A 24221-nucleotide genomic window follows, 5' to 3' on the forward strand; every position below is an offset into this window, starting at 1 on the left:
ATGTGTAGGCCCACTTCACATTCGTTTGTGAGTTGGTTTTTTTTGCACAATTCTACACATAATTGATGTCGTCGAGAGCATATAAGTGATTCATTATGAGCAGTATAGCTAAGCAGAATGGAGTCTATTGGCCAACAGCAGCAGGGCAGCTGGAAACCTCTTCAGCACAACGTCACTGCAAGCAGAGTTATTTCAAGCCTTGCTAAGCGTAGGAGAGGGCTGACATGATGGCTTCCTATTGATTTGCACTCTTCTGTAAATGCTCTCACTGCCTGGGCTGTATCTACAGCTCTGCAATCTTCTGCAATCTCTCTTTTTACAAATGGAAGCTCTGTTCTGCTTATTTGTGTCAGGTCCTAAGACTCTGTCTCTGTGCCAATTCCTGGGACCTGCGTCTCTGGGAAACACAGAGACTGGGAATATCATGTAAAACATGTCGTCTTGTCAGCATTTTTGGTGTCTGGACACACAAAGGAAGAGTTTGCATTGGAATGCATCAATATGATTGAGGGATGCCAAACTCTACACTGCAGTTAAAAGTCAAGTTGGCGATGTTGGGAAAAAAAACGAGCAAAAGTAGAGATTTTCAAAGTATAGTAAAAAAACAAAAACACCTTCATGCATCCCACCAAAGCCACAATTAACTGATTTGATGCATGATTGGACGAGCTTTTCACAGCAGTACAGTTTCTACAAATGAAGGAAATAATTTTGTTGTTAGAGGTTTGCATTTATTGACGACAGAGGATAAAACACATTTGTCTACGCTGCTTTAAGTGATTGCATTGCAAAGATGCAAACGGCATCCACAGAAGTAACATAACTCTACAATATTTGCATGAAATTTCAAAATGTTGGAAATGTATACTTCTGATTAATTTTGAATTCAGCCGTACACCTCCATCTTCCCAGAAATGCGGCAGTCATGGAACATTCACTGGGCCGTGCACAGCATGAATTCAGATTCTGGTCGTACTTCTTTCATCAACACCAGATTTGTTTGTCCATGCTGTAAATGGATACACCACTTTCACGGTTGTATTTCTAACCAAGTAGTGTTTTCATGTAGCGAAACACTTGCTGTTGCCATGGTAACCACAGGCATGGTCAAATCAACTAAAAATAAAGTCCTAATGTTGACTACTTTTAACATTCATGGTGTGTTTTGTCATTTCAGTTTCGGTAAAAACTACTACCTGTGCAACACATAACAGATGTGAAAAATATTCAGACACTCGGTTTGATTGTACAAATGGGAGATGAGCTGTTATAGGAAACACAAACATCTCGACTCAGACAGGGCCTTTTGGATTTTGAAATGATGATGATGAAAAAAAAAAAAGAAGAATGGTTCTTCTTCTACCTGAAAATGATGCTTTGCAAGTCGAAAGGGTATTCTATGATCCCAGTGGTTGGGATTCGAACCCTAAGCACATCTTGTTGGGTTGGTAGATAGGATGGTTCAGCAATACGATCCAGATCACTTAGATAGCTAGAGACAGGAAGGACAACAAAGACATGGGGAGGGAGGGAGGAGAAAGTGAAGCATAACAGCAGATACAGCACACCCCCCTCCAAAAGCAAGTAGAACAGTCCAGATATAACCAAAGGAGAAAACATTCCCAAGAGTTATGAGGGGATTAGGTGACATTTAGTACCACCACCCCACAAATGTTCTCTTAGAAATTTAAGAACATCCTTGATGGCAGCTCCCAAAGACAAAATAAGTTAGATCATTTTAAGGCAAGCAGGGACTTTAACGTTGCCTCCAGATGGATGATTTAGCACTTATGAGGCCACATTTGACTGCCTGAGAGAAAATACACGCAAGTGCCTTTCTGATGAGCCTTGAGAGGATGGCAGGGACCCTTTCTTGAGGCCAGTCTTTGAGAGTACACCATCAGGGATGTGTCACAGTGCCAAGTTCTGCTGTGCAGCACAAGGTAAGACGTGAATAGCGGCATCGACGGTTTCCAACTAACTGACTAACTGTCAAGCAGCTAGTCAACCAGTGATCAGCAGCACTTGACACTAGTACCTGAAGATACTATCCGCCAGGTCAAATGGGTACTCAATGATACCGGTGGTAGGCACTCGAACCCGCAGGACGTCCTGCTGAGTGGGCACGTACCCCGGTGAAGCTATTCGTTCTAATTCATTAAGGTAACTGTGAAGGGGGAAGGAACATATGGAATGCACATGTAGGCAAATCACCAATCTCAACTATATGAGACCACATGCACATTGACATGTCAAGTACAGACTCACAAACAACTGCTGTCCATCAAAAACCTACAAGTATAAAACAAATGTGAATATAGCCAGCAGCTCATGAATACAACAAAAATACAATGTATTAATTCTAGTAGTCCTACGCATCAGGACAATACATATTGGCAACAATTATCAGTCATTAATAAACCTGGCAACAATGATGTGCTTCACCACTATATAACAGTAGGTAAATAATTGGTTATTCATCAAAGACATACTATTTGGTTGAGTCTGAGAGCTGGTACTCCCTCCTGCGATCATAGGCCTCCTGGATGCCAGGGTCGGCCCACAGCATCTTTATCGCACCAATGTACGGCTGATCAAATGATGACACCTTTTCCACGTCCACCTCACGCACAAGCTGGGCATTATTCTGAGAGAAAAGCAACAGTGCATAAAGGACATGTTGCAATAATAGCATTTGAAATCAGATTTTGTTCAAAATTAAATTCTTAGTACAACATTCACTGAAGAGTACATCACCTCTCCCAAAATGTTGGCTACATTTGGCTGGAGAATGGCAGGTCACTGCCAGATTTTTGTTTACATTAGCTTGTGTGGTATAAAATGATGCACCATGATTTTTCTGACTGCAGCCAAAAATTTCAGAGATTGACAAAGAACTACGACTTCACACAGAGACAGAGTGGCCTCTCGTCAAAGACTTTACATACCAGTTAATATTCAAAGATAAGAGTCTGCTCACAAAATTTGCAGTTATACCACACCAAAACCCAAAAAACAAAAAATTAAATTAAATTGTATTTAATTTGTAGAGCACCAATTCATAACATGCATTATCTCAAGGCACTTAATATAGTATGGTCAACACCTAACAATTATCATAGAGAGCACACAGGAGCACAGTGAACAAGCACTTGGCGACAGTGGAGAGAAAAAAAACCTCCCTTTTAAACAGAACAGTGACAGAAAAGTGTCGACTGGTAGACATAGAGACCAAGAACAGTTATATAACAAGTGTATTTGAGAACGATATTAACAATAATCATCATCACTATCATCTCCATCATCTCGTTCAGGGTTTAAAATATGTTGTATGTGTCTCACAAACTGCAAATGGAACCTCATGTCACACATATAACATTTGCACAACAATACTTGAGTACACACCTTATTCTGTTCATACTTGTATGGGATCTTGAGGGTCTCAGTTGCACGGATCATGGCCTGCATGGAGGTGAAGATGTTCTGGTACACCAGTTTGGTAAAGCCCTTCTTGTCCTCGTCCGAGTAGCCTGAACCATGGATTATTCTCATCTGTTTGATGAAAGTGCTCTTGCCACTCTCTCCAGTACCTGAGAAGATCACATGAAGAGATAGTTAGCAAGCAATTTGAAAATGTGCAGCATTTTCATAAAGTAGTACAGTTTGGGGAAATACTTATCAATGACAATGATCATGAATAAAACTGCAGATTTTAAATATTTATGAAAATAATGACAATTTTTTTATTTTCAAAGGAATATCCCTGAGCAGTTTAAGAGTTATTTTCCATTCCTATAAAACACAATCAGCAGATCGTCCTAAATATGTCAAGTTCAGAAAGAAATTCTAATCGAGATTTAGGGGTGGCAAATTATATCTATAATCTAAGTGAAAAGATATTGTATTATTATTTATTTATTTTTTAAAGCAGTGTAGCGCAAGTATATTATCTACAGTTTTTTTTATTTTATTTTTTATCGTCTTTTGGGAAGAGTACTCATCCCACTTTTGTCATGGCCTCTGACTTGCTAACTGATACAAACAGAACAAGCTTGATATGAACCAGTTCCAATAATCAATCTGTATGTGCCAGTGTCTGATGTGCATCTCCATTTAAAATAATGTATTTGTGCACGCAAAGGGCAATACATGTGAACAGCCCATTACCATGGCACTGAAATTGTTAGAATGTCTATCTCATGTCAAGACATTAGGACAGTACTAGTACAACAAATGGAGGATCTACTGACATAATCATTCATAGTCCCCTCCTTGAACAAGCAAGGGAGTGTTTTTGTAAGTGAAAGTAAAACTGCATATTGAGGGTAGAGCATACCATTATAGCATACCATTATAGCAATACCATTTGGGATCAAAATATCTGCGAAACAAAATGTGTAATGCTTGATGAAACACTGATACTAATGCAGACCGACAATTTTTTTGCAGTGGCTCATTAGATAATAGAATGTGCTTTGTGTTAGAAAGTACAGCTGGTATCCTCAAGGCAAAGTAACTGAAATGTCTTCCAGGATGACTTGAGTCATGTTTGACTGTCACTGGCTTATGAGCACAGTTGTGTACAGTAAAGGAGTGCCATGAACATCGCCTGCCCTCTAACCAGACAGGATCTTACACTGCAGAAAGCAGGTCAAGCAACATTGGAGTTCCCCCCTCAGACAAAGTATGTCTTTGAGAGAGACATAAATAGCAGTTGTCAAGACAGCACTGGAGTTTACTTTCTCATTGACTAAAGAGCTGAACAGCTTCAGAAGAGATGGAGAAGGGATGTGTGGGATGGAGTAAGACAGAAAAGGTATCTAACCAAATTTACTGTATTTTATTCCCTCTTCCTCACTCAGTGTTGAAGAGCAGACAGCCAATTTAAAAGGACACGTTTAAAAAAAATCTGACTTGTGATCAAATTTGTGTGATGACAGTATGGGTCTGCATTAGGGTTGGGCATTGTAAAGGTTTTGTCAAGATAGTAGGAAACCTTATGTGCACCCTCTGCTGGATTCTGAGGGTTACTATTTCAATAAGTACTTATTAGATGGCAGCATGCATTTTGAGGAGATAATTACAGTTTGAACATAAACTTTACATCCCATGTTCAAAATAATATTAAATGTTGAATAACAGGCGACAGCTACAGTGTACAGGTGTTGCATAGCAAGCCCTGTGAAAGTGAAAATGGGCCCTGTGTGTTCAACCAGGAGCACCAACTGTACTAGAGAAAGAACTCAGACAGCACAAACCTCAGTGTCATTACACTCCCCTATTTTGCAAGAAATCCATTGTTTGAAAGAAAATCCTGAAACCTGCCAAGATCTAATCATTTATTCCTTGGATCATACCCCAGAAAATGTCACTAGTGCCACTACCACCCCCCAAAAAATGTTTGTAGTCCTGCCAATCAAAGCCATTGCATTTGGGGAGACAATGGTTTCACAATCAGTGAAGTTGTCCACACTATTATTTGTTTTTGATCAATAGATATATTTTGCATATTTTTGTGAAGTATACATCGATACATTCATATCAAAACAAGCAGTTTTACTTTGAAATTCTGTAAAATATGATCATGAATATCTTTATTGTGATATCATCAAGGAATATTGTATTTTTAATTTTAAGGTCATATTGTCCACTCGTTTTTTCCCCCACTTTCTTTTTTCTCATCGATAGACTGGCAACCTCTTGACCTGGCTAGTTGTTCCTAGAAGTCATTCAAGTTCGACACCCCTGCCATATTGACTTTGGTTTCCACACGTGCATGTAGACCAATAAGGAGGAACCCACCCATGAATAGTTTTATGTATAAAGAACAACAGAGTACAGTGATGTGTGTGATTTCCACAGCGAGTGATAAAGCATAAAGCACAATGTTACACAATGTCTAACATCGTTAGACACTGTATAGGGGTATTCATAAACAGCAAATCACCATGATGCACTGAAAGTAAGAAAGGTGCTGATATCAAGTACTTTGTTGCCCTGAGTAAAAAATTTAATTTGTTACTAAAAAAGAAACCCAAGTTGACATTCAGAGCTTGGAGATAAGGTTTGGAATGTGCGTCATGAATAACAGGTTCTGATCAATGATGATACCTTAATACTTGTAAGATGTGACCACCTCAATTTCAATCTCTTGAGTAGTTGAGATCTTTGGAAGATTAGATGGTACTTTTATGTCATTTGTAAAAAAAAAAACATGAATTAGGAGGTTTCTGGGTCCAAACATCAAAGGCCGACTCCAGGTATTCCAGAGTTTGGTTACTGAAGAGGATGAACAGTCGATTGCTGTATCACATGATGGCAGGCAGTATTTATCCTGTAATTGAGAATATTATCAACACATTTGTAATGAAAAGGGATTTGTTGCAATCCTAAAACTAATGTTTCACCTTCTTAGCACTAACACTTATTGTTACAGCTGTAGCTATGTTCATTACTGCAACAGGCCAGTAGAACTCCGCAAGCACCGGGCTGGAGCTTAAAGAGGCAACAGAAAAAAGTACTCTCCATGATTATAATATTCACAATTTCTGCCAAATTATTTATTAAATGACTGAAGTCTGTCTGTGTCATTTTCTGTCACATCGCTCAAGCTGGCTCCATTTTTACAGTACAGAAATAAATTGGTCAGGAAGACTGCAAAAAAGTAATATCCTAATTTCCACTTTCTTATTGATTTTAGACTGAAATGCTGATTATTTCTGCCCTGCGGCATATGCCGTTTTATTTGCAGTTTCTGCATGAACAATTAGTACTACAATTTTAATTCCAAGAATGACAGGTCTTGTAGGCATGATCAGCTTAATTCAACAGATCTCATTCTTCTGCTCGACTAGAAAACCAAGCAGAAGCATTTCTCACAGTCAAGCTAGTGTACATTCACTGGAGCTACTCCTGAGGGGTAATGTTAGTTCCCATGGCAACTCCTGCTCTAGACTCATAAATACATGGCAGAAAACACCAGCTGATAGGCTTCACTACGTCTTCACAGATCCAAACATGCAACTTTTAATCCCAAAACATAGCCACTTAGCCACTATTCAGCTCTCATCGCAAGGAAATTAAAAATAATTAAAATGCATATAGGCCTTATTTTCGATTGTGGAAATAAAGGGTGGACAACATGAGGAGGTGGCCTTGTGAAACGTACGAGGATATCTATAATAATTGTTTTTTTGCTTGGCATGGACAGTTGGATGAAAGAATGAATGAATGAATGAATGAACAAAGAATGGATAAAATCAGCAATATATCAAAGTTTAAATTACATGACTAGAGCAAATGTTACTTGGGACACCAACTCAGAGCACTAACAATACTTCATCATAACCATCACTGGCATTTCATAGCATAAACACTTTGGTACTGGATAATCTTCTGAAGATTTATTTTCAACAACGTGAAATGAACAGACAGAGAAGCTTCAGTGGCTTCATCAAATTTAAGACTTTTAGCCACAGGAGGTTCCCTTGTTCCTCGGAAGAGTAAAAAAGTTCATACTTTGGATCCACATTCCAGTCTTATTTGCGCCTGATGATCAAAACATTCCATTAAATCCTTCCACTTCAACCAACGGCTGTTATATCAACCCCTGACAGCACACATGATACCCATTTTCTAGAAGTGATATCATCTGTCAAAGTTGTTATGTCATGTCTGCAGTGTAAAGCTACTGATTGGAAAGGCCAAACCAGAAGTCTCTCACACAAAAAATGGTGGATGTCTACTTGCATGTTTCCAAAATTAATTCATTTCTAATCCTGTCCATCTCTTTGTTCAACATTTTTTTTTTGTTTGTATGGGGTCAAAAACTTGATAAATTAGTAGTTTCACAACATTATGGTACAGAGAATTAACACAGGCTTATCAGAAACTTTGAGACATCACAAAATCCCCAACACAGAAAAGCAGGGACCAGAGTGAATCCCAGTAGTCACACTGCTGTGACCGTTAACCGAAGCATAACCATGTCACTCTGCCCACACCATAGACTGGCTAGAGTATTAGTCATTCTGCTACACAACCATTAACCCACAAAGAACAGGAGAGTAGCTGAAACTCATCTGTCACATTAGTCAGAACTAGCTGGAGGGCATAGGAAACATTTTAGCCAAATTATCCTTTAATACTTCCCAAAGCACATCAAAAAGTAAGCTACATTCATTGAGCTCAGTATTGGGAAATGCTTGCTGAAGGCCTGTCTGACTGTACAGGCGTAAATAACTGATTGGCTGGTTGGCGACCTGTTTTGTCTGCAAAGGCATTTCCAAGGACATTTCTAGGAAACTACACACTTGTTTTGACTGCCAGAGCATAGTTCTAGGTATAGTTTCTGGGTCAGTTTCAACATTCGAAGAGATTCATGCTCCATAGTAGGGATGTTGACCATTAAAGACCTGTAAAGTGATACAAAAAACATAACTTCTGAATTTGTCAAACCACAAGAAAATGTGTTAGTAACCACCTCACTAAATTTGAGTGATTACAAAAAGTCACCAAGTGTTTAAAAATGAGGTTTTAAATCATGTAAAACCTCAGCTTCATTCTCTGCTCTGAGACTGTTGGGGCGTGACCACTGCAACCACTGGTGTGTGTGTGTGGACTTCTGGTCTTCCAATTCAAGTGGGGATCAGAGTCAGTGTTAGTAAGTGTTTGTACAATGTGTATGCTCCAATAACGTGTGGAGAAGCAACTTTTTAACCATTTTGGTGGTAGTTTAGCAACATAATGCACATAAACAGAGCTAGTGTAGCAGGAGTCCTCAACTGCACTAATATGCCAAAATATTTTTAATAAGACTACTGGAGATGTGATTTTTTTCACGCCATCAGTATTTTTTTTTTAATTTTTCAATTTATATGTAATTTCTCTGCACCACATACAGTGTAGTTCTGACCTATAAAAACCAGAGGGCACACATCAACCAAACCACTAATGTAATCAGCAGCAGGAGAGGAAGTGAAATTTCCTGGAATTGAAGTTGGGTTAGGGCTAGTTGAAACAACCCCTGACCTGCACCTTCACTGGGACATAAACCTGTAATTTGGGCAGAGGACATAACGGCTACAGCTATATCACTACTCTTCAACAGCCCTGAAATAGAAGTTGACCGGCAAAAAACAAATGCACCACGTTTCCCCAGGTTAATCGACTATCATCTACAAACTCAATCAACGGTCAACAAAAAAGCATTACATTTCCAACTCCATGACAATATTCAAATTATGCCATAAAGACATTTTGGGGTTGACCTCTGTAATGCTGAGTTTCACAATTGCTTCCTCTCGTTTAAAGCATTCATTCAGATAGATCACATTTTTCATCAAGTGCCTGCCCCTTTACACAATGTATTGAAGCATCAGCATTTGTTGCGTTAGCCACTCAATTACTCATATCATTATTTTGATGTGTCACCCATGTGTATGTTCGACTGACTGTAATTGAGGCAGGGGAAAAAACAAGCAGATCCCAACAGTCTGGTGTACTTGCTTTACAGTACTTTCAAGAACCATTTCAACTTACTGCTGGCTTCTTTAAATCAAACATCCAGCTTGCATAACAGTGGGCCACAAAACACACCACAAATGTACTTATTAAACAAAGGCATAACTCATCTATTGTTAGGCTTATTAGCCTTTCCAGTTGTTGAGATGTGTAATGAAAACAAACTTACATGAGAAACCTTCTAGATCCTGGGGCTAGTTACAGCTAGTCCCACATTGGGCCCTGAAACTATTCTATTGAGAGTCTCATTCACATTTGCATTTGCTGACTAAAACACTATTTGCCGACTTTAATGTATAAAATAACTGTCTAGCTGCCTTGGTGATGGCATCTTCATGCTTGGACTGCCATATTGATAAATGCTTAAGTTTATGGCTGCTATAGATACTGGATTTCCCCCTTTCTTGGGAAAAAAAAGGATGCAGGTGCATTGTGCAAGCAACATTTCTTTCACATCATTTTCTCACGTCACTGCATCCAACCCCCAACAAATCCTCCATTTTATATATATGAAAATAATAAAACATTTATAAATACTAGAGTATATGATGGCTGAATGAAACATGAATTCTGGTGTTCATTTCACATGTATCATCATATTTCTTTTCTTTTTTTCTTAAATAAAACCTGTATTTAGCTATAAACTACATTTATAGGTTTAATGTGGCTTATCACACCACTTGTAGAGTCAAATGTTGGGAGCCTCTTGGCATGATGACATGAAATTATTAATACCCGAGATCCCAGCAGCAATTTACACCTTTTTTATCATAAGAATTAAGGTAATACCTAGAAATATTGTAGTGATGGCATTGTGTCATTCGTGATATGGTGAACGTTTTATATGGAGTTTCTGACGTCACGTGAACAGGACCTGTGGTGGATTAAACCTGTCAGAGTTCTCGGAGCGCTTCAAATCCACACGATCAACCAATATATCGCAAAACTTGACTGAATATATCTCATCTCATATCAAAAATATATATATATCAAGTGAGTCTATGAGGGGGAGGGGTCTACACAAAGAGAGAAAACGCACATACAATATCCAAATATGTACAAGTTGTATGTGAGCTGAAATTTAGCAAATTCTTTATATACACAAGGACTCTGAGTCCCAGCCGTTATGAACCCAAAGACGAGCAACGTCCAAATGGTTTAATATAATATTATATTACATAATATAATTTACAGTCCGGTCACAAACGCTGAGTCGTGAAGGATGCGTTTTGCACCTCCCCCTGATAATGCTTTTTATAAGTTTGGAAACAGCCAGAGGGTCCATTATTCCAGACCTACAGTATCCTGACATCTTCAACTTCCTGATTAACTTCCATTCATCTTACTCTGGAGAGTCATTCTGGAGAGTTGACAAGAGCCTGGAGGAAAAGCAAATGGACGCAATATGGATTTGTGATGAACATTCAACTCTGGAGTCTACTGGCTAAAGATAGCGTTGTTGTCATTGGAAGGATAAGTGTCACAGTAGTATAATGATAGAATATGCATGGACAGTGTAATGTAAATAACTGCTGCGTTAACGTTGCTGTACCACCATCACTCCATCATCTGCTCACCGTGAGCTCGTTTCATAATGGCAATTCATCGTCGCCATCTCTCTGGATCTGTGGGGATCTGGTAAAATGCTCTCCCATTAGCCAGTGTCTGACTGTTTTGGCACAACAGCTATCAACCATCTTGTGCTGTTCTCCTATGACCTGAGCTAATAAGGCCCTATAGTCTTCATCCACATGAACTGTTGAAGGGGGTAGTTAGTTGGAAAGAAGTCCAGCATGACAACAACATCTTACCCCAAAAAGAAACTTAAGAAAAAAGGGGGTAACATTTAAAAAAAATGTAACCATAAGATAGTTTCAGAGGTGAAAACACTGCCTCAGGTCAACCGTCACATGTGAAACATGTCATACTCATCTGATGAGGGGAGCTCAGGACATGGAGCCTGGATCCCAAAACATTAGTATATTTACAATTTGCAAGTGAAACTCAGCAGTCAACAAATTTCCTAGCAATCTGCCTACCGCAGGTTTAATTGCTGAACGAGTCTGTGGTGCTCCACATTTTGTATGACCCGAGGACACCCATAACACCGACACTCACGCATCCAGTCTCGCCTCCCTTGTCTTCTCAAGCCCTTGGCTATGTGAGCAGGATAGCAAAGTTATGCTGTGGGTGTCAGGAGAAAAAAAAAAAACTTAAACTTTGCTTAAACATTACATCTTTAAATGGTATCAACTGGATATTTTGTTTGTTGGACCATTAAGTAAGATCTTAGCTTCAAGAGTTCCAGAATTGCAGTGCTTGGTAAGGCGGTGCTGTCATTTCCCTCCATCCACGCATGCATACTTGACGCCCAATATATACATGTATAAACATAAAATTAAAGTGTGAGTAAATATACCTTCAAAAAGGTGGGCATTTACTGCACTGGTCGTGATAGAGGCTCGTCACTTGTTTCTGACAAGCTGACAAAAGGGCAGTTTGTTTACAATAATGGGCAGCAGGTGCACTGCAGGGAAAAAAATATATAAATCACACCCGTTTGTTAAGGACTGTTACAAAAAGACACATTTAAATTTTAATAATAATAATTATTATTATTATTAGCCCGATGCCAACTATGACATACTGTACATTCAATCTGAGGTAATTTTAGGTGTTGTGCGTACGAGGCACCAGTCACATATTAACTACCAAGACTTTCCACCAGCTACCCTTCACATTTTACTTTTTCAGCTTCAAATAATAACCTCAAAAAGTTTCTATGACACATCATGTTCACTTTCCACCTTAAAAATAGTGCAATCGGACAGTCTCACCTTTGCTGCTTTTTGGATGTTTGAAGTAGGTCAACACGGGGTAAGGATACTATAGGAGAACATCTAGCTCTAAACTTGGAGATTGGAGGATTTATGGGGGTAAATTCCAAACTCTGCTATAACACAAATAATTGGGCTTAAAATTAAAGTGTGACTTTTTTTAATTTTGTCAAATCCATGTTTGTTGGTTTTTTATCTATAAATATTTACATTTTACATTTCAGCATTTAGCAGACACTTTTATCCAAACCGACATACAAAAGAGGAATAAGCTACATAGAAGAAGTCTTGGAAAGAACTCCACAAGATAGGAAAATATATGAAATCTATAAAATTTTGTGTAATTGGCAAATACATTCAATGACATAAATATGACTATCATTGCAAAAGCCTATAAAACAGGAACATTTATCACAGATACCGTATCACGGTACAACGATATCCAAAACGTAAGTCTGTGTCTTGACTCATGTTATGATAATATCATGACATGTAATATATTATAATATTAATATATTGCCCAGCCCTATGTAATAGGCTTGAGTAGTTTACTTATGAACACAATGAGGTGAAGTCTCTGATATCACACTACACCCCCGCCACACAAACAGTACTGCAACTTAAAAGATTGAATTCTTCACTGTATCAATCTCTTAAACCAGGGACAGAGTAGCTGCAGGAATAACATATGCATCCAGCCTGAAATGATGCAGAAAACATGAAGAGCCAAACCAAGCATTATGTTACAATCCCTCAATAGAGCTGCAACCTCCATTGTTATTTAATTTCCTGACTAAGTGATCTCTATGTCCTTTTCTAATTGAGCTTTTTTTTTCTCCTTCAAGTTGCATGCAAAGCACGCACCTCTTTTACACAACACACAGCTGTTGAAGTGACACTAAACTAATTAATATGGACACGTAAATGGTGACTTTATATTTATAAAGTCATCAATTGGGACAAAAACTGTCTGAAAGTCAAATTACAAGTTATGAGATTTTAAAGGAAGTAGATATATGCCAAGATAAAGCTGATTACATTGACAGGCAATTTAAATGGGATTTGTGGGGCAGCAGCAGCACACAATATGGGATTGCATACCAATATGAATGAGTTGACGGCTTTTGTTGTTCTCCTAACAAGTTCCAGTTAGTGGAAATGTCACTTCAAATTCAGGGTATTTGTGATAATATGGTAATTCTGTCATAGGTGTCTGTCTTGCTGATGTGGGTGTTACACTCCTCATTCTATCCCACCTGCCGATCGCCTAACTTTCTATACACAGACTAAACACAAACTCAACAGCCCTGCAGTTTGTGTAGCCAAATTCTTTACCACATCACCATTGCAGCAAGCCTGGCACCAGTCTGCTCCAAGTTAGCCCTGAATGTTCTTCTCAATTTAACTTAATTTTTTTCTTCTCGATCAACGCATATTTGCCTCTCAGCCTCTGCCAGCAACACCTGCTACACAACTCCATATCTCCTGTCCACCATTCTCAAGCTTCACTCAAGCTCAAGCTTGTTATGGCCAAGAAACATGATAAAAATAAATAGTAAATTAAGAAAAATAAATAAATAAATAAAAATCAGTCAATATTATGTTCATAATGCATGTCAGATATTTAAATATTGATTTTTGATCCCAGGTGGAAGCAGCTTTAAAATATATTTGTACACAGTGCATAAACATACATTTAACTTTTGTTATAGAGCACTTGAATATACATCTTAACAATAATAATGTGACAATTTAATGTGGGCCATACATTTCTCTCATAACAAGCTAGACAGGCAGTGACATGAGAAGGATTGGGCTGTCTTTCACAGGCTGACTGCCACATACCTGCCGAAACTGGGTGTGTCAACATCAGTTCGCTAAACCAACAGAACAGCCAGACAAACAGTGCAGAACTACAAACATCTACACTTGCCTCGACTTCGTACCACACTGCGATACTCAGTTTTTTTTGGGGGGGGTTATCTATGAAGTACAGTACAGATAGTATACGATTGAATACATAACCCTAAGAAAGAAAAGTTAGGATGGCTGACAGTACATGCAGAATTGCATTACATAACACAAAGTAATAAGTATTTAATGTATCCACAATGAAGACAAAAGGTTGCAACTAACTGGATCAATAATTGCAGTCCCATTTGTTATCATATACCTGATTATTGTGTGGTGTTATGGTGCCCTAGACTTTTTCACATGGAGAGCTTGTGGAGAGAAGTTGTTCTTAAGAGGATCTTTTAGCATGAGAGTAACATATCATTGTGAAAAGCCAAGACAATTCTGTCTATACGTAGCTAGCTAGTTAGCTAACAAGTTAAATATCTTTCCAAGACACAGAAATATGGAGTTGGCTAGCTGTTCTGCAAAAAAAACACTTATTTTTGGCAACTTAGATCATGTGTGATTATTAGTACTATCAGCATTGGCTGAGTAGGTCAATGTTTGTAGATTTACAGCAGTGGCTTGCTATTGTGTCTATGAGGATAGCAGGCAAACCACAGGGCAGCTCTATAATGGCTCACACCACTACTGTACATACAAACACTCTCAAAAGGTCTCAGAGGTCATTTTTCGTGTGTGGGTTGTTCATCTGTATTGTCTGAAAATTTGATATTTCTACAGACAAACCATGTCTGCCGTTACCTTGGCAGCAGCTAACAAGGATTCAAAGATGGCCAACACTGGGCTTTATCAGTTTGTAAGATTATTGCGAAAAAAAACACAATAGGTGTCGGTAGGCACCATGCATAAGACATCCTTGGGTGTTGCCAAAAAGCAAACACTCATTAACTCGTTAAATTTCACAGCACAGCACATACATGTCGATATAAAATAGGAGGACAAACACCAATTTTCCCCATAACATTAATAAGGGTTCTACTACGCTTTTAAGCGAGCTGGGGTGGGTGGGTGCTGTTGTTCAAGTGTAAGGGTAGTTCACACTAAATACTTCACAATTTAATTATTTCCGTGTTTGCCATAGCTTCTGTATGTGTTCCATTGTGATTAAGAAATACTTACAATGTATGGTCATTGTAGCACTGCTAAAGTACTGTATGTTGTATATCCTGACTCATTATGAATTCAGGTGAATATCCTTTGCTTAGTGTGTCAGCTAACTCATGTATGCAGAATATGCTCCTCTTATGGTGAATTTCAATCTGACTCAAACCTCTCCTCCGTTCTCTTTCTCCGTTGTCTTATGAGGTTTCACATGACAAATACTGCAATCATCAGACAGGCAGCATGAGAACAGGGTCAAGATAAAGTTGTTTGATAAAGTGAATGATAAAATATTTTCATATGCGACTTATTTTAGATTTCAGCTTTCCATTTTTCTGGAGTGATTCTTTGCACAAGCACTAGGGCTGTAACGCTATGCATATCGAAATCGAAATCACGATTCTCAGAGCCACGAACCTGTCTCGTGGCGTGAGAAAACAGAATCGCGAAACACCCTTTCTAACTCTATTTACATAACAGTATTATTTTGTTACAGAAAAGAGAGAAATCTTTGGTTATTTATTTATTCATGTTCAAATCTGTTCAGTGTTCCAAAATATTTGTTATTAAATGTTACATTAAGTTGCTATATAAGTAAATGTTGTTTACATAAAATGTTTTTAAATTTAAAAAAAAAATCATGGAATGTATCGGACCGTGGGTCAAAAATCGTGATACAAATCGAATCGTGAGTTTGTGTATCGTTACAGCCCTAACAAGCACACTCCTTAAAATATGACTCGCTTGATCATATTCATTGAAAGCCAATTCTTATTTAAATAAAACCAACATGATTAATATTAAAGTGAGACTTCGAGTTTCTGAGGTGTGGTTGAGTGAGATACTGATACTGACACAGTCAGAGCAGACACACCTGTACACCTGTCTACACCTGTGTGTACCCTCCAGGAATGGTAATGATTGGGACGGTCACTTTTTTACAGAACTCATGTTTGAATTAATATTATGGGACGTGTTATTCCTTCAAAGTTATCCAGATTTTCGCTACCCCTTACCCACGTGCACAAATGTGATGACATTATATTATGATTGCTATTATTCACGTGAGGTTGATCATTTGAGGTACCGTCTGTAATGCCTCTTAAGCTGCTGGTGAGTGCAGAGTTGTTGATTAGATTCTCATCTCCTGTAAGGAACCTGAAATACTTCAACACGTACCACTTTTCATAACACAAGCAACATTGTGAGCAGGAGGTTTTGTTTGTAAATTTTTACAGAAAAACCTTAGGTTTGGATGTTAACCCCCATTTGCAGAACAACAGAATCCCTGTCTTATCACATCAGTTTTGTTTTTAGTGGCTCTGTGTGTCTGTTTGTGCTTCCGCGCTTGCACTTGCCGATATGACCAATAGGGGCCACCAGAGGCTTGTTGCGTAAATGGGGTGAAGTCTGCCATCTCTGATTGTCTTGTTTTTCTGATTAATTCAAAGTGCAACCCTCTGCTAGACCACACGGTAATGATTTCTGATGGTGCAATGAACTTCCAAGCTGTATATTTTTTAACTCAAACAGAACTTTTAACAACAGGGTGACAGCAGCCTTGTGTTTTAAATGGCACACATAACTGACACCGTCAGGTCAGATGTTCTACTTTTTCAATATGAATATACTTTCACAAATTGTGCAGCACCGCATTAGTAGACGTTATACAGGTTTTTCCATTTCTACAAATGGCTTAGACATCAGTCAACATTGGATCCACATACTAAAGTGTCTCGCTGTCTCCAGGTCACTGTTTGCACACTGCCTCAATGCGTGACAAACTTTTCTGTTTCTTCAACACCCGTTCAACTACTCATTAAATCAAATATCTATTTGGCCTACCACATGACAAAAAATGTATTTAGGATGAAGCTATGATCAAGATGACCATGTCCATCCCTTTATGACCACAGTGTACACATGTAATGGCTACTTTCAGCAGGATAATACCATATCATGTAGCTCAAATATCAAACCTTAAACCTGACAGGTTCACTCACTGTACTGAAATGGCTTCAAAAGTCAGAAGGAGTCTCATTTATAAAGCTTGCACACACAAAAGAAGGTGTGCACCACTTTCAACGCACATTTTGGGATTAAAAAAACAACAAACATTTATGATCATCATCAGGACTGTGCCATTTACGATCAGTTTAATTGCCACAACTGAAGCCGAATGGGAAGGGAATAAAAAGGAATGTAATCACAATGCGCAAAGATGACAAATAGTTTATTTTGGCTCTGCTAGAGGATGAGGCAAAAAGAAACTTCAGGGAGAGAGAGATTGAGAATTTTAAGAAACCTGTCAGATCTGCTGGCCTGTGATGATGAATGGATTGTGAGCCAGTTCCGACTGCGTCTTGCTGGATCTCTTTGCCACTTTGGATCCAGCGTCAGCACGCACAGAAACCCTAACCCCAACTCCTAGGTATGGCGATTACTGTACGTACAAATCCAGTTTAACAAACAGTACTGTTAGACTTTGGCGACAAGACGACAGTGGATACATACGTCCTGCGTCTCTGATGCAAATAATTCAGAAAAGACGCATTTACCTCACCGTCGATGGGACGCACACTATCCCGTCCGTTCATTGTCCCACTCCTCCCAGTTTCTGCTAGAGTACAGTAATCGTGCTACCCCATTGCAACAGGGCCTATGCAGACCTGCCGCACTTTGCATAGCAGATACCCATTTTGACATTAAACTATTGTGGTACAATGTCTCACATCAAACTAAGCGAAAAGGGAATAGCGGCTTTCAGTTCATCTTTTCATGTGCATCAGTGCAGCAGCCCACAGGCTACAGTCTATGGGTTTAACTTTAGACTGCTGGAAAAAGGAGACTTCGACCAGTTATTTCGCTCATTTTCATCCCTGCGTCAAACACAAGTGGAGAGCCAGAGAGATGCCAAATAGTAAGTAACGATATCAGTTTTATCCGTCTCAGTCTTGCTAGTTTTCCACAGGACGGCGGTGCTGAAAACCGTTCCAACACCAAATAGAACGCATGCGTGTTTGTGTGTGTGCCTGCAGTTAATAAATATGACATCCGATGAGGATACTGACAGGGAGAAAGAGGGCAGCAAACCTGAACAGAAGAGAATATGTGCCCCTCAGAAGTAATGTCCAATGTCAGTTTAAGAGACATTTTTCAGTTATTTATGTCATGTTAAAGTGCTGTTGGAGGGACACAACACCGCCCTTTGTGATTTTCAGTTAGCTTATGTCAAATATTTTAAAGATACCATATGTAAGAATGTGGCCAAAAACAGTTACTACATTCAAATTCAAAACACCAAGGTCTTTTAGGTTTCATTTTCTGACGTAACTGGCAACCCGTGGTTGCTAGGCAGCTGAGACTCTACTGACTACAATGATTGGTAGACGGCGGTAGGTGGCGCCACATGCCAAAACATGATTTCAAAACATAAACATGATTTGCACTCTGCAAATATATACTGCATAATATTTTGGCTGTACTGTTGTTGGTGAGTTCAGTATGTTAAATGAATATTATTCCTGAGTCTCTGTGACATATTAGGAGGATTGTATGGCCAGTTGCTTTAGATTTATTACATAATGCACCTTTAAGACCTACATTTAAAGTTCTTAAAGGTGATAGAATAACACATACAACTGTATGGGTTTAAAATAAATGTCAAATAAGAATTGCCTTTTCTGAGTTCTCATGTTCTTCATTGTCTATTGGTATGCTGAATATCTGACATAGAATTAAGCATGAATTCCATCTATCAAAGTGACAAACAAAAATGTAATCGGAAATGGGATAATTTTTCCCTGGGACTCATAAAATGTCCCTGGGACCCATCTAAAAGACCACCCTTGGGTCCTGGGACACATTACATTGAAAACCTAGCAACATCACTGTAGCAATGACTACCCATTCCTTTTTCTCTCAACCCACAGTCTGGAACTTTATTACATTTGAATGGTATCAAACACTTGCTATTGCACAGGAAGCGAACACATGAGATTCCCTTCATATCCAAGAGTTCATCTGATGATTTAAATGAGTGACAATAATAGCAGTAACAGGTGTAACACAGTCACACCAACACAGATAATTAAGAAAAAACTTGTTTATTTTCTAAAGGAAGTTCAAAAACTGACATAGTAATTGCAGTTCACTAAGCTCCGGCTGTACACGTTTAATTACTTGTGGCTTTCATTAGCTACAGAGCAAAAGGCAGAGGACTCCTCTGGCCCTGGCTCTTCCTCAGCCTGCATGTCTTCCATGCATTAACTAACCACACCACTGAGGAAAGACAGCCTGTTGCTGATAAACAGCTGGAATAATTACCTCCACTTAAAACATCAGACAAAACCACCAGTCTGCCTCAGTAGGTAGTACAGACGAATTTCACAATCTATCAATCCGCAATATTATTACAGTAGAGCCGCTGCATTCAAATAAAAAAAAAGTGTGGGGAAATTGCAAATGGAAATTCAAGTAATACTAAAGCTGAAAAGATTAATCAATGAATCGATTATTAATAAATTACTAAATTAATCGCCAACTATTTTGATAATCGATAATCGGTTTGAAGCTTTTTTCATTATTAAAACAAGATTAATTATTGTTTTAGCTTCTTAAATGTGAATATTTCCTTGGTTTCTTTGCTCCACATAAAGAAATCATCAAAACTGAATCATTTTGGTTTGTGAACAAACAAAGACTTTCGAGAACATCATAATTTCCAGCTTTGACAAACACTGATCAACGTTTTAACATTTTCTGACATTTTCTGGACCAAACGATTCATCGATTAATCTAGAAAATAATCGACAGATTAATCGATTAAGTAATAATAATAATATTACCCAAGCTAAAATGTATATATTTGGTTACAGATATTATCCAAGCCCTGTACATGTATGAAGAATGGTACAAAGGCAAAACAATAAAAGAAATTGGGCCTGTTCACTAATAATAAACCAATGAAATTAGTTGAACATTGACATTAGCGGTAGCAAAAAACTGTCCAGGTGTCTCTGCAGTGTGGGATTCAGTTTATTCTTTCTATTGTGGTGGTTCTAAGCAAGGAGCATATGTGGATGAGCAGAACAGATTACTCCACTACCAAAATAATCATTATTTGCAGCCATAGTTATGTTAACAAAGTAAAAGGAAAATATTTGCAAAACAACGTATAATGTAATGTGTTGTTGCGCAACACATTTTAAAAATATAATTGTTGCCTAAAAATTGTGACAACAGACCAAGACCACAAGCTAAAACAAAAAAATGCCTTCATCAAAACAGTTTGGGTTGTGGAGGGAAAAGGGATGTCTCCCAAATCTGTGCCCTTCAATGAGTCACCAGGATCTCATCTCTGAGCAGGGAAAGCAGGACAGTATAGGTATCCCTGCTAGGGTCTGTCCCTTTTAATTTGAAATTCCATATTATTTTGAACATTAGCTGTAACGTTCACGGTCAAAATGCTGGCTGGCATCTCATAGGCGCCTTTTTAAGTAGTACCCCTTAGAATCCAGCAGAGGACACACGTAAGGTGTCCTACCATATCAAATGACGGTGTCAGCTATAAGCACAGCAGGCACAATATCTTAGAGATGCAAGCCCTACAGTACATGAGGGAGACTCCTCCCTCTCCTCTCTGCAGATAGCACCCACGGCTTTGATGAAGACGCATGGTGTGAACCGAAAACCTACTAATAACATAACCTGATACTCTCTAGAAGCCGTCTCAATATCTGTGTGTGCCAGGGACATCCGTGTGCTCTGAGCTTGTATTCTTATCAGCAGGCAATATTGTAAATAAAAAGAGAGTCCGATCAGGTTTTCTGGCAAATGTCAGAAATAAAGATGGGCCGTTCGGTTCCGTTTTAAAGTGGAACTGATTTAACTATTACAATCTAGCTGTTAGAGCTTCCTCCTGTTGTCTCCGATTTCCCTTTCCCTACTCTACCAAGTGCTGTATGTTATGAATACTCTACTGCAGGGGTCACCAACCTTTTTGAGACAGAGAGCTACCTTAAGGGTAAAAAATAATATGGAGGGCTACCATATAATATTTTTTTGTTTGTTTACCATTTAAATGATTAATATTATGCATTAAACTGCATACACATTCATTCCAGTGCTTACTCCTAACGATTACCAGTTTTTATAAACAATATCAAAGATATTTTACTGAGCGATCATACGGATACATGCAAGTGAGGTGAAGTGAAGTGAGCCCGCGGGCACCGTATTGGCTGCCTGCGGGCTACCAGGTGCCCGCGGGCACCACGTTGGTGACCCCTGCTCTACTGCTAGCAGCACTGCTAATGAAGTAACAATAATTGCATTTGTTAATCAAGTAATGAAAACGGTGACATTTGTAGTATATTAGGGGAGCAACAAAATTCGACTTAGTTTACTTATTTTGCACAATAAATAAAATGTATATGTATATCTACATATGCTGCAGCATGAGTATGCTATATATTATGTCAACTTTATGACAAAAGAGACTAAATGACCTACAGACGGTTGGGTGTGTGTGGGTGTGTGTGCATATATACATACACTGATATTTTGGGCATTGGTTATCACTCCCGATAGCCGCACAATGGATACTAACAAAAAATCCAATACAATGAAACCCTAATTTAGGTAGCATGAACAAACATTTATATCACGGTATTTCAACAGTTTCTTGGTGCCGTAGTTGTGTGTGTTGGTTAACGTAACTACATACATAGCATCGCTAGCATGCTTTCTGCTAAGGTGGTGAAGAAATCACTCAATGATGCAATTGCTACCAGAGCTACTTCTTCAGCCCATATACCGGTCAGGTGGTATACAAAATATTCATATCATAAAAAAATAAATACCAGTTTCCGGTATGAACCGGTATACTGCCCAGCACAAGTGTACAGTAAACAAAAGAACAACATTTTCAATCATTGTGATATTATAGTTAAAATGCTCAACAATGCTCTGCCAGTCTTCCTTCAAAATGTGTCTGTAGGTGGCATGGCCTATTCTCTGGAGAACAATTAATTCCGTGAACAGATAATTTTCCAGACCGTACACCAAGACATGACTGACTCCCTGGTTCCAGAGTTAATTATCGTCAACTTTTATTCATCATTTAAGCCATGGATTACGGTCAGACAAAACTATGATCATATAGAGGACAATTTGAATGAGCGGTGAATTGCTTCTGACTTCACCAGTTGCTTCTGACTCAAGTATTTTCAATAACTGTGACATGGATGAATGAGAATCTACACAGACGGCTTGTAAAAGAGCCTCAACGTAACACGTGAAAAGACATCAAAGACAATCTTTTCCTCGCAATTACAATCACTTCAAAATTTAGGGGATTAACTACATGGCTTGCCAAGTCTTTATTGACCTCAGATGCAAAGGCATAATATAATAAAGGGAAGGGGAGTCGTCGGGTTGTAAAACCAGTCAACAGCTTCTGTTATCTTATCCCATTTGATCGACTGTCGAACACATTTACAGTGTTGCCATCTATCTCACAGTCAATATCAAATAGCTTTTACATTAGCAATACAGGTAGAATAGAAACAAGAGGACATCTGAAAGAGGGGTGGGTAAAAATATTGTTTTGGTGACACCGTTTTCTTTCCTTATGCAATATGATAATTTAAACGCCAGGGCAAATATCAATATTTTAATGAAATGAAGCCACTTTAAAGTAAAAAGTCGTTGCTACGCTACTAGATGTCTCTTCCCTTGTTCTCCAAGTTGTAAGCAAACAGAGAACTCCTGCACGTTTAACTTTCTACAGATGTTTTTTTTTTTTTTTTAAAGTCAGACAGATCATGATGTATAGCTATACGATTGTCTTGCAATATATTGATGATCACAGAATCGTATTGTGATATTATTGGTATCATAGGCCATGTATCGTGAGGTGCCCTGTGATTCCCACCCCTACAGTGAATTGGTGACACATGGTGTGATCCACCTACATGGTTCATAAACGGTGGTACATGTACCACCAGTGGTACGCAAGCTTCCTCTGGTGGTACTTGCAGGAATATCAGAAATACTGTTCTACTGAATATACCAGGGTATGTAACTGGAGTGGAGCTGAAGAATTTAGACCCAAGTGCAGACAAAATGAAATAATAACAAAATAATAATAATAATACAGTCACCTTGTCTCTTGCTCAACCTTAATCTAATTTACCAGTGTCTGAAGTATATGTAAGGAAGGATGGTGAGATGAGGGAGCAAATTCTTATTGAGAATAAATCTGCCTCCTGTCAAACATCTGTAGCTGACTGTACAGGGTTTATTTAGACCACTGTATATTATTAATGTTGGTGTGAATGGTGTTACTTTGAAAGCTCAATATTTTCTCAGGTACTGGTACTTGGTATAAAAAGTTTGAGGACCACTGACCTAACTAATGGCTTCATTTAGTTATGCCATTTATTTATTCTGCTGTGGCCTCTGTGGTCAAAGATGGATGTTACAGTAACTACAATAAGAAACAAATGTAACCTGTAACTCTGTGTAAATTATATACAATTTAAATAATCAATCGTATCAGTTGTAACTCTCCCAACACTAGTTCCTGTTAAATGGGAAGCACAAATCTTGTGGTGACATGGGTCATGCAATTGTGCAGTTGTGGGTGCAGTGTTTTGCATGTGAAGCCTGTGCAATACAATCAAAACCATTGTGTGTGTGTGTGTGTGTGTGTGTGTGTGTGTGTGTGTGTGTGTGTGTGTGTGTGTGTGTGTGTGTGTGTGTGTGTGTGTGTGTGTGTGTGTAGGTTCTAATGAGGTGGAACCTAATTTCTGAAGCTGTGGTTAAAGTTAGGATACA

At 38.6% G+C, this 24221-nt stretch overlaps 1 protein-coding gene across 3 annotated transcripts in view; it reads right to left on the reverse strand.

Moving 5' to 3' along the window:
* Window positions 1-24221, reverse strand: part of LOC310925830 (guanine nucleotide-binding protein G(q) subunit alpha-like) — a gene marked incomplete at its 5' end in the record, with an annotated part of 33355 nt that overhangs the window by 8753 nt on the left and 381 nt on the right. The window contains 4 exons of one of the 3 annotated variants that reach the window (XM_083887853.1): window positions 1364-1492; window positions 2039-2167; window positions 2493-2647; window positions 3406-3590. In XM_083887853.1, coding sequence (XP_083743979.1) covers window positions 1364-1492; window positions 2039-2167; window positions 2493-2647; window positions 3406-3590 — 598 coding nt within the window. The remainder of the gene's footprint in view (window positions 1-1363; window positions 1493-2038; window positions 2168-2492; window positions 2648-3405; window positions 3591-24221) is intronic. The other 2 variants (XM_083887854.1, XM_083887855.1) reach the window with 2 other exon arrangements.

Source organism: Microchirus variegatus (assembly GCF_963457635.1).
Source record: "Microchirus variegatus genome assembly, chromosome: 4".
NCBI classification, from domain to species: Eukaryota; Metazoa; Chordata; class Actinopteri; order Pleuronectiformes; family Soleidae; genus Microchirus; species Microchirus variegatus.